At 43.4% G+C, this 12072-nt stretch overlaps 1 protein-coding gene across 2 annotated transcripts; it reads left to right on the forward strand.

The window, feature by feature from the left end:
• Positions 1 to 20: 20 nt before the first annotated feature.
• Positions 21 to 11071, forward strand: POFUT1 (protein O-fucosyltransferase 1). 2 transcript variants are annotated; one of them, XM_050918365.1, is made up of 7 exons: positions 21 to 206; positions 768 to 889; positions 4718 to 4900; positions 5657 to 5769; positions 7608 to 7800; positions 8067 to 8309; positions 9223 to 11071. In XM_050918365.1, exons 1-7 carry the CDS (start codon positions 92 to 94, stop codon positions 9409 to 9411), a joined length of 1158 nt encoding a protein of 385 aa, XP_050774322.1. In that variant the 5' UTR covers positions 21 to 91; the 3' UTR covers positions 9412 to 11071. The 2 variants fall into 2 exon arrangements, with proteins under 2 accessions (XP_050774322.1, XP_050774323.1); XM_050918366.1 differs by having other exon boundaries at positions 73 to 136.
• Positions 11072 to 12072: the final 1001 nt, after the last annotated feature.

Genomic DNA, 12072 nt, shown 5'->3' on the forward strand with positions numbered 1-12072 from the left:
CTATGGTGCCCTTTCCCTCCTAGAGCGCCCCTTCCGTTCCGGAGCCCGGTGCATGCCGGGATAGGCCTCCCGCCCCGCTGGTTGCCAAGCGATGATGGGTGCTCTCGGGCTCGGGCTGCGGCTCCTGCTCCTGCTGGTACCGGCCGGCGATTCGGCGGCGCCCGCCTGGGACCCAGCCGGTTACCTGCTCTATTGCCCCTGCATGGGTGAGACCCTCCCTGCGGGCTCGCTGCAGGGCCCCAGATGGCTCCGGCCCCGCCGGGACCCCCAGTGTCCAGGGCCCCTGCTCCCAGCGGGCCCCTCCCCAGAGCCGCACCCCCGTGGCGTCCCCCTTCCCGGAGCCACCCCAGCGGCCCCTTTCCTGGCCCCTAGCCCCCCAGAGCCCTCTTGTGTCCCAGTCCCAGCCCCCGAGCTTTCCCCCTTGCCGGGTTCCCGCCCCTTCGGAGCTCCCTCCCACCGGTCCAGTCTTTTCTGTTGCGATCAGACTTTCAGCCCCCAGGGACTCAGCTCTCCACACCCACTCTTCCTTCCTCCCTTCTCCCACCCCAACAGGGTGCATCACCCTTCACTCCTGCACCTTTCCCCCCGGGCCTTCTCTTATCCCACCCTCCACCTGCCGTGGGTCCCAGATCCCTGTAATTCCTGAAAACCTCCACATTTTTTGATGACCCAGAGATGGGGGAGGGCATGGAGTTGTAGCGAGTCTTTGTGGCAACATGGGCATTCCTGATTTGGCCAGTAAATCCAGCTCTTGACACTTTTTTTAGGGAGATTTGGGAACCAGGCGGATCATTTCCTGGGCTCCTTGGCGTTTGCCAAGACTCTGAATCGTACCCTGGCTGTGCCTCCCTGGATCGAGTACCGACACCACAGGCCTCCCTATACTAATGTAAGTCCTGTTCAGCCCCTCGATACTTCGATGTTGGGTTCTCTACAAATTATACCATGTCCCGCTCGCTGCTGGTGTGGTGCCACATACGTTTGTAATGCTACATACATGTCCCTGATAAATACATTCAGCACAACTTAATAAAACAATTGGGGCCAAACATGCTCAGTGCTGTACAGGCATAAAGGAAAAAAATAGTCTCTGCTCCAAACAATTTACATTCTAATATTCTAGGGAGACAGGATTCTACATGGCTATTTGCATATTTACATAATGGCTCTGGTTGTTGGGTTTGAAATGTGAAAACCAGTTGGGTTTTTGCCTCTTCAGCATTATTATTGTTATTTATTAAGCACTGATGTGCTGATGCACAATATATAAAGGGACTCCTAAGTTTGACATGCGTCTGATGAAGTGGGTATTCACCCACGAAAGCTCATGCTCCAATACGTCTGTTAGTCTATAAGGTGCCACAGGACTCTTTGTTGCTTTTTACAGATCCAGACTAACATGGCCTTCCCCTCTGATTCCTGAGTTTGGTGATCTTAGATTAGCTCCCAGTGAACAGATGTTGCATGACTCCGCTGGCTCTAAATGACCCCATTATTGGCAGATTCAGCAGGGGGGCCAAGATTTGAATGGACTGTGGGGACTGAATTTCCATTGTGCTGGTAGAAATGGTCCCTACAGCTAAGGGACATTGCCAAGGCAGTGTGGGGATTCTTGGCCTGTTGTTTGCACGCACCAAACCTGTTCTGTGGATACCCAGAGGATTTTAGTCTTTGGAGCTATTAAGTTAGCTCCTTTCACCACCAGTATGCTCTCTTGCACTGAAGATACTGAATGTGAATAAAAACATGGCATCTCGTGGGTTGTTTTTTTTTTTTAAGTCCCACATGTGTCCCAGTTAACATAGTCAGTGTTGTCATGGGAAAACATTATTACTGAGGGGTTTGTATCAGCTGCTGAACTCTGCATCCTTGTAACAGGGGCCCAGTGCTACTTTTTATAAAAGTATCACCCTGTTGTAAATGGGGTATAAAAGTCAAAGTGATAACTAGTGATCACAGGGGTGCTTCTCACAAGCCAACCTGGATGTTGATGCTGCATTTGATGACTCCATTAGGAGGTGATAAGGGTACACACTGGTTATTTTCTCTTTAGAGTAGCTTTGCCTTTATATAGTCCGTTTCATCTGAACATGTCAAAGCACATTATAAACATTGAGCCACATAAATTACATAACTTTACACAGCTTTCCCATCTGTAAACTAGGGATAATACTTATGTACTATACAAGGTTTAATCAGCTACTCTTTGTAAGGGGCATTGGGGAAAGATATAATTGCCTATTCTTTGTTATGTCTCAGGGTCTCAGCATACCAGTGGTGGAGCTGAGAACCCAGGAGTCCTGACTTAAAGTCCCCTCTTCTAATCTCTAGATTAAAACTTTTAAAAAACATAAGAAAACCCCAAAAGTGCCTTAAAAAACAATAAGAACCAAAAAAATGTCACTGTGGCTAATCAACAAAGTAAAAGAAGGAGTGAGAGACAAAAAGGCATCCTTTAAAAAGTGGAAGTTAAATCCTAGTGAGGAAAATAGAAAGGTAAATGAAGTGTAAAAATATAATTAGAAAGGCCAAAAAAAAAATTTTGAAGAACAGCTAGCCAAGAAGTAATAGCAACATTTTTGTTTAAATATATCAGAAGCAGAAAGCCTGATAAACAACCAGTGGGGCCATTGGACAATCGAGATGCTCAAGGAACCCTCAAGAATGATAAGGCCATTGCGGAGAAACTAAATGAATTATTTGCATCGGTCTTCATAGCTGAGGATATGAGGGAAATTCCCAAACCTGAGACTTTTTTTTAGGTGACAAATCTGAGGAACTGTCGCAGACTGAATTGTCATTAGAGGAGGTTTAGGAACAAATTGATAAACTGAACAGTAATAAGTCACCAGGACCCCAGATGGTATTCACCCAAGAGTTCAGAAGGAACTTAAATGTGAAATTGCAGATCTGCTAACTATAGTTTGTAACCTATCATTTAAATCCGTTTCTGTACCAAATGACTGGAGGATAGTTAATGTGATGCCGATTTTTAAAAAAGGCTCCAGAGGTTGATCCCGGCAATTACAGGCCAGTAAACCTGACTTCAGTACTGAGCAAACTGGTTGAAACTATAGTAATTGTCAGACACATAGATGAACGCAATTTGTTGGGAAAGAGTCAACATGGTTTTTATAAAGGGAAATCATGCCTCACCAATCTACTAAAATCTACTAGTAGAATCCGCTACTTTTTTGAGATAGGTCAACAAGCATGTGGACAAGGGGGATCCAGTGGATATAGTGTACTTAGATTTTTGAAAGCCTTTGACCTGGTCCATCTCCAAAGGCTCTTAAGCAAAGTAAGCTGTCATGGCTTAAAAGGGAAGGTCCTCTCATGGATTGGTTACGGGTTAAAAGATAGGAAACAAAGGGTAGGAATAAATGGTCAGTTTTCAGAATGGAGAGAGGTAAATAGTGGTGTCCCCTAGGGGTTTGTACTGGGAACCAGTCCTATTCAACATATTCATAAATGATCTGGAAAAAGGGGTAAACAGTGAGCTGGCAAAATTTGCAGATGATACAAAACTGCTCAAGATAGTTGAGTCCCAAGCAGACTGTGAAGAGCTACAGAAGGATCTCACAAAACTGGATGACTAGGCAACAAAATGGCAGATGAAACTCAGTGTTGATAAATGCAAAGTAATACACATTGGAAAACATAATCCCAACTAAAATGATGGGGTCTAAATTAGCTGTTACCACTCAAGAAAGAGATCTTGGAGTCATTGTGGGTAGTTCTCTGAAAACATCCACTCAATGTGCAGTGGCAGTCAAAAAAGTGAACAGAATGTTAGGACTCATTAAGAAAGGGATAGATAATAAGACAGAAAATATCATATTGCCTGTATGTAAATCCATGGTAGGCCCACATGTTTAATACTGCGTGCAGATGTGATTGCCCTATCTCAAAAAAGATATATTGGAATTGGACAAGGTTCAGAAAAGGGCAACAAAAATGATTACGGGTATGGAGTGGCTTCCATATGAGGGGAGATTAATAAGACTTGGACTTTTCAGCTTGGAGAAGAGACGACTAACGGGGGATATGATAGAGGTCTATAAAATCATGACTGGTGTGAAGAAAGTAAATAAGGAAATGTTAATTACTCCTCATAACACAAGAACTAGGGGTCACCAAATGAAATTAATAGGCAGCAGGTTTAAAACAAACAAAAGGAAGTATGTCTTCACACAACGCACAGTCAATCTGGGAAACTTGTTGCCAGAGGATGTTGTGAAGGCCAAGACTATAACAGGGTTCAAAAAAGAACTAGATAAGTTCATGAAGGAGAGGCCCATCAATGGCTAGTAGCCAAGATGGACAGGGATAGTGTCCCTAGCCTCTGTTTGCCAGAAGCTGGGAAGGGGTGACGGGATAGATCACTTGATGATTACCTGTTCTGTTCATTCCCTTTGGGACACCTGGCACTGGCCACTGTTGGAAGACAGGATACTGGTCTAGATGGACCTTTGGTCTGACCCAATATGGCCATTCTTATGTAGATAGCCTTGTTTCCCCCCCATCAAATTCTATAGAGTTGTGAATTCTAAAGCATTTGTTTACTTGGATCATAATATGTTCTGACCTGTTCATCCTGCCATCACTGAATGAAGAAGAGGGTACAGACCGCAGTGTTTTCTATTCGTTTTGAGTAGATTTAGCTGGAAGTGACTTCCAATTGCACTATGAGTAGGCCTCATTCTTTCATTCACAGCTGCATGTTTCCTACAAGGAATACTTTAAGCTGGAACCTCTCTTAGAATATCACCGGGTTATCAGCTTGGAGGACTTCATGAAGAGATTAGCACCCATTCACTGGCCCCCTGGCAAGCGTGTGGCTTACTGCTTTGAAGCAGCAGCTCAGAGAAGCAGTGACAAAAGGACTTGTCCCATGAAGGTAAGTGTCTCACTCTTGTTTTGCTAGCTTAGGTCAGAGGAATGATTGAGTCCGAGACTGGTATTTATTCGCTATTCTGGGACCTTCCTAAGGCTTGGTGTCCTAGATCACTATATGAGGCACTTCTTCCCCTGCCTATCCCTTTAGGCATTGCATTCCAGATTATACACTCTGCAGAGCATTTCAGGCAATCCATCCATGTGCTGCTCTTCCACTAAACCTATCTGTGAGGTACTTACCTTCAGGTCTGGTGGTTACAGTAAAGGGTTGGGAGTCGATAGAGATGTATGTTTAAGTGTGTATTTATCATATTCAAAGTAACTGTAATTTTAGGTAAAAACAAGACCTTAACACAAAAAAAAGCAGATATTCTACTGGCCTTTTACCCAGCTATCACATCTATACAGCAGTTATCCCCAACTGATTTTAAAAGTCCGTCTCCTTCAGGACAAATGGTCACTGGGCACCAGACCCCTGTTACTTGATATATTTTAGGACAGCTTTTGGAATAGTCTTTTATATTAATACAAGGATCTCCTTAGTTTATCTGCTCCTTCCCAGTAAGTTAGATGGTAGGCATACCAGACTGCAGTCAACCCCCTGGTAAGCATGTCTTTCTGTAGCAGAATTCTGGCTGCAGACCTCTCCAGGTCCTCCACTTTTTACATTCCAGCTCTAAGGCTAGGGATCCTGTTAATTCCACACGGCCAGGGCTCCATGTGCTGTGGTGAATAAGCATCTATCTTTGTTTTGCAGGATGGAAATCCCTTTGGTCCATTTTGGGATCAATTCAACGTGCACTTCAATAAGTCTGAGCTCTTTGGGGGCATTTCCTTCAGTGTCTCTTACAAGGACCACTGGATCCAAAGGTAGCAAGAACCTGGGGAAGCTGTGCACAGTGGTGGAGTAGTGATGCCAATAGCTGAACTTGTCTAGGCACTTGAAGTGGCTCTCAGGGAAACGCTCACTCTAGTCACACCATTGAGCCCCAGTGTCATTTGGGATGGCTTGAAGTGATAGTTTCATGTTTCAGCTAGGAGTATATAATCTTGAGACAAAAACCTTGAAGCTGTTTCCATGGTCAATTGACCCAACACTGTGTTCTATTGACAGTATTAGGTGTGAAGTATGTAAGGCTGAGCAACTTGCCAGCCAATAAGTGATAACATTTAATTACCATGTTTATTGGCTGAGTCTTTAATTGTACTCTTCAGAAGTAAATCAGAAATAATTCAGGTCTCAGCTAATAAACAAAGATCAGATAACAACTTTTAGATAATGTTTTCACCTCTTAGCTCAGAGAGCCGAGAGAGTCCAATATCTATCTGTTATCAGAGCCACAAGTGGCCTAATATTTATTACAGCAGTGGGCCTGGGCATCAGAACTACTTTAACTTGGAGTGAGAGACACTTAACTAAAGAGAACTTATAATTCAGGGATCGTGGCACACAGCCCATCAAGTTTGTTTACCTCTACATCTGCAAGTCCAGCCAACCGCAGCTCCCACTGGCCGTGGTTCACCACTCCAGGCCAATGGGGGCTGCAGGAAGTGGCACGGGCCAAGGGATGTGCTGGCCACCTTTCCCGCAGCCCCCACTGACCTGGGATGGCGAACCGCAGCAGTGGGAGCTGCGATCAGCCGAACCTGCGGATGCGGCAGGTAAACAAAATGTCCTGGCCCGCCAGGGGCTTTCTCTGATGGGCCGTGTGCCAAAGGTTGCCGATCCCTGTTATAACTGATCCACCGCTGTGAATGTCAAGGCTGTCTTGTCATTGTTCTGTCCCTCAAATTTCATTAATTCACTTCTGCTTTGCTGTTGAGTCTGAGGTAAAAAGCAGTGTCTTGAGACTGAGTTGTGTATAATTCACAGGCTGAAATGGTGAAGATTAATTTTTTCTGACAGCAGGAGTGATAGACACTGTTATATTTCAGGTTGCATAATGGTTTCCATTTCAATCCACTGTTTTCAGTACTTTTTATACCAAGCTTTTATACTTTTTATACTCATAAAGTGCACAGCTAAGGATGGCTACACCGTGCATGTAGGGCTAACTAGCTATGCACTGAAACTTGTAGTGCAGGAGTGGAGACTAGGGTTCAGTGCCTACATCTCTCTTATGGTTGTTTTAAAGTGCACACAAGTTAGACTCCTCCTTACACCTCTTAAGGCCCACAAGATGGGAAGAGTAGGAATTTCTCTATCCCTTAGGATGTAGAAGCTATAGCTGGCCAGAGCTTGGAAGGGCAATCGATGGGGGTGAGGTATGGAGAGACCCAAGGACAAGTGAGAGAACTGCAAGGATGGTGAGGGTGAAGAATGCATTTTGTTTGTTCTTGAGAATGTCAGTGATCAAGTAATTAATGACTGAATCCTAATGCATGTACCCAAAGGGGTGGAGTTAAAATCATTCAAGCAGCTCTAATTTTGGCAATTCTTGATTATGAGTGGCTGTCCATGTCATCTCTTCATAGTTTTTAGTCTGAAATTACACGTATTGCTTGAACTACTTCTTTGCTTGTTGTTTCTCTGGACTTCTATAATGCAGGATCACTCAGTTCTTTCCATTCCATGGAGTAACTGTCTTGTCTGATTTACCCTGGCACTCTAACAAGGCCAAAAGATTTCCTGCACAACTGTTTTTTTTCCGTCTCTTTCCCAGAGATGATGAAAACACATGGAGCTCCTGTCTTGTTTCTCCTTCCAGGTTTCCACCATCAGAGCACCCTGTTCTTGCCCTGCCTGGGGCTCCAGCCCAGTTTCCAGTCTTAGAGGAGCATCGGCCTCTGCACAAGTATGTTGTGTGGTCTGATGAGATGGTGCAGAAGGGAGAGGCCTATATTCATTCTCTCCTGGTTAAACCCTATGTAGGAATTCATCTGCGGATCGGCTCTGACTGGGTATGGCTCTTATGCTGTTATGTAGATTTTAGTGGGTCTGGTAAATGCAGTCAGTGTCATCACCACACAACCCTATCGAAAGTACACCAAAAGAGAAATGGAGTAGCATTGATATGGTCAGTCATTCTGAGATGAGTCTAAACCTAGTTTGCACTCAGTAACTGCCTGTGTTTAGATACGAGAAATGCTGACTGAGTTGGAGTCAGTTCTTTATTCTTAGCTGTTACTGTTCACATATGGTATTCTCTCTTTTTGTCCTCTAATAGAAGAATGCATGTAATATGCTGAAGGATGGGACAGCTGGATCACACTTCATGGCTTCACCACAGTGCGTAGGCTATGACCGAAACAATGCTGTGCCTCTCACAATGGACATGTGCCTGCCAGACCTAAAGGAAATCAAGCGTGCGCTCAAGCTCTGGGTGAAGAAGATGGAAGCTAAGTCTGTCTACATTGCCACTGATTCTGAGCCCTACACTACAGAAATACAGCAGCTTTTCGAAGGAAAAGTAAGTCTTTCAGACTGACAGGACTGCTCTAATAATGTCCTTCCCCAGTTAGTGCAATATTTGCTGCTGCTGCATGCTCTGGACATTTGATTGTCTCGTATGTGTTCAGTGAAATTAAGACTGACTGACTAACAGATGACAGGAAATACTCTTTGTGCCTTGGTGCTGCGGTAAAATTGAGGTAGATAGTTCAGTGAGTGTCAAAGGATTGGATGTTTATTGGCTTGATCCTTTGAGGTTCTGAGTGTCATAAGAATTGGACACTCAAGCCTTGCAGGATTCGGTCCTAAATAAATAATCCTAACATTTTAAGAATCCCACACTCTCTCCCCTTTCCCATCAGTTGGGGTGGGGTACATCAGTTTTCACCCAGGCATTGTCCCTGGGCAGTGGAGCCCCAGCCCACATGTTAGTGTAGTGGGAGAAATTGATGAGATATATTAGAAAAAAGAAGTTTCAGAGAAACAGAAAATATGGTAGCACAGATATTTTCCACCCGGGCTAGTAGGTTTACTGTTTGGGCTAATAAGTGTAAAATTTTCAAGTCCTTTTAGTTTAGATCAGTTTGAATTTCAGGGACCGCTAACCTTCATATTAGGAACTTTAATTACTGATGCATGGAAGGAGAAGTGAGCTTTACCCACAGCTACAGGACTAAAGTACTAAGGGTCCTTTGAAGAATTCAGTTTCCTCCAGAACTAAAAGATCCAGTCCTGTGTGCTGGCAAGGACTTGAGCTGAATTGAGATGCCTATGTAATAGCAGTACTTGCTGGAGCCTTTGAAAAGGCAAGTTTAAATTGATTCCAGTTTGTACCCATTTGCTGTGTTATGGCCAGGACTCTTATGCTCTGGGATTATCTGTTCTGTACAGTGATGGCTGGATTAATTTGTTCTTCTCCTTTCACTTTGCAGATCAAAGTGGTGAATTTGCAGCCCGAAGTGGCTCAGATAGACTTGTATATCCTTGGCCAGTCTGACCATTTTATTGGGAACTGTGTCTCTTCATTTACTGCCTTTGTGAAACGAGAACGTGATGTGCATGGGAGGCCCTCCTCATTTTTTGGCATGGACCACCCCCCAAGGTTGCGGGATGAATTCTGATCAGGAGAGGAAGAGGCAGATTTTAATTGTTCTTATAGTTCTGAACACTAATGCACTGTTAGCAGACACATCATGATAAAAATGTAATCTTAGGACATTCAATTCCACTATGACAAGCCTGTCCCCATACCTTCATCCTGGCCTCACATTAATCTTTGGATTCATTTCTGATCACCTTCTCAGTAATTCCATGATGTCAGCATAAGATCAGAAATGGAAAATCAATTTTAAACTATGGGGTGACCTCTTGTAGGAAACTTTCCATTCTCATTATTTGGGATCTAGCAGCCACCAGAATCAGATAGCGGCTCAGATTCCCCTCTCTTCATTTCCCATATCTTACTGTTTCTCCTGCAAGTGCTGGGAAGCATTTGCCTAAAGCTTAGAACTGAGCATCAGAAGATCTGAGTTTTATTTTGAGGACTGCTGGTGTCCGATATGGGCAAGTCACCTTTGTGCCTCAGTTTCCCATCTGTAAAATGGGTTTAATACTTCTACCTCACAGGAGTGTTGAGACTATATTTAATAATGTCTGTAAATTACTGAGATCGCCAAAGGGTGTTGCAGAAGTATGGCGTTGTTATATCATAATGATGCAGTTGTCTGTTTAGTACCTGCGCTGACCATGGCACAGAGAACACATGGGGGCAGTCTTCTTTAGCTTGTCGTGGACTGGTGTTTTATGATTTCATAGCTGTTGTCTCTTGCTTTGAGAGGGAGATTGACATTCGGTCACAGGGATCGGTGGAGATCAGTAAATATTAGAAGCTAATATTTTTAAATGGAACTGAAATTTTAAAATAACCTCAGTAAAGCATTAGGAGGCAGTATGGTGGGTTTTATCCAATGTAGGTTTGTGCTAATGGTTTTTCTGCATTTTCTCACAAAGAGCCCTCTCCACTGACAGCAAAATCTGATCCACAGTGATGGTTCCCATTAAATTAATTAGGGACATTGTCCCTTTGCAGTGAGATGCTAACAGAAACCTGGATTAAGACTTTTGACCAGTACAGTTTAATTTTGCATGAGTAACTGTGATGATCCACATCATTATCCCTGTGTGGAACAATCTTGTTACTCCTGTGGCTATTGGTAAATTACTGAGTTTTGGCACTCACTCCCTTTTCGATAGGGATTAGTTGTACAGCTAGGGCATCTTCTCCTGATGTGCTCTTTGCATCTGGGGAACTCACTCATATCTGAGCATTTTTCTTTGGTTTAACTCTGTCTCCTCTTATTTGTGTTCCTGTGCCTTATAGCAAATGTCAGAGGAGTTGAGGCCCATGTTAAATTGAAAGCTAACTAAGGTGTTGTGTCACTATACACTAGCCTCGTGCTTTTCAGTGCTAATTTCAAAAACGTGTCAGATTTGGTTATTTCAGTGGTGCTAACTGTGAGCAGGATTTAGGCTAGCTGGAAATTTATGTAACTGTGGAAGCTCATAAACCTAAGCAGTTTAGATCCATCAGTATTTTCCTCCAATTTATGATGGTATTGAAAGATGCAATCAAAGGCTGCATTGATTAGAAATGGCTAATGATTTAGACCGATTACTGAGATTTGCAAAATATCATGGTTTAGAGGATGTATTTTGACCTAAGGAGCATTGGCAAGAAAATATTTTTTGTATTTTTTTCATAATAAAACACAATGAAATTTATCTTTGTCTTGAGTGTTTCAGAGCTTACTGATTCCCCTTCTCCCCAGTTTGGATTAACATGTTTGGCCATAGTTCTGCCCAGATCAATATACTCTAAGGCTGTCACATCTTTTTAAAAAATATAAATACAAATCCCCTACGAAGGTCAATCAGTACTGTCATCTCACTTCAGTTAGGAATATCCAAGAACATAAGAGCAGCAAAGAGTCCTGTGGCACCTTATAGACTAACAGACGTATTGGAGCATGAGCTTTTGTGGGTGAATACCCACTTCGTCGGATGCATGCACAGGACTCTTTGCTGCTCTTACAGATCCAGACTAATACGGTTACCCCTCTGATACAAGAACATAAGAACAGTCTTTACTGGGTCAGACCATGGTCCATCTAGCCCAGTATCCTGTGTCTGACAGTGGTCAATACCTGAGCTTCAGGGGGAGTGTACAGAACACAGCAATTCTGGAGTGATCTACTCAGTCTTCTACTCCTGACTTCTGGCATTCAGAGGTTTAGTGTTGCCCCAGGCATGGGGTTGTGGCCCTGACCATCTTGGCTAATAGCCATTGATGGACCTATCCTCCATGAACATATCCAGTTATTTTTTGAACCCAATTATGCTTTTGGCCATCACAACATCCTATGGCACTGAGATCCATGGGAGTTGTGCTTTGTGTGAAAAAGTACATCTTCTTGTTTGTATTAAACCTGATGCCTATTAATTTTGACTGTTACCTGGTTCTTGTATTGAGTGAAAGGGTAAATAACACTTCTCTATTCACTTTTTCCACACCATTCATGATTTTATAGACCTTAATCATATTCTCCCTTAGTTGTCTCTTTTCTAAAATGAACAGCCCTAATGTTTTGTTGTCGCTGCACTTTTGGGGGTCAGATGTTAATATAACAGTGCTACCCCTGTCACTTGGTGTAATGGTTCAGTCCAGTCAGAAGGATGATGCTACACTGCCTTTGGAGTGATCATTAGTTAAAACACAATTTGAT

This window comes from Gopherus flavomarginatus, chromosome 11, assembly GCF_025201925.1.
Source record: "Gopherus flavomarginatus isolate rGopFla2 chromosome 11, rGopFla2.mat.asm, whole genome shotgun sequence".
NCBI lineage: Eukaryota > Metazoa > Chordata > Testudines > Testudinidae > Gopherus > Gopherus flavomarginatus.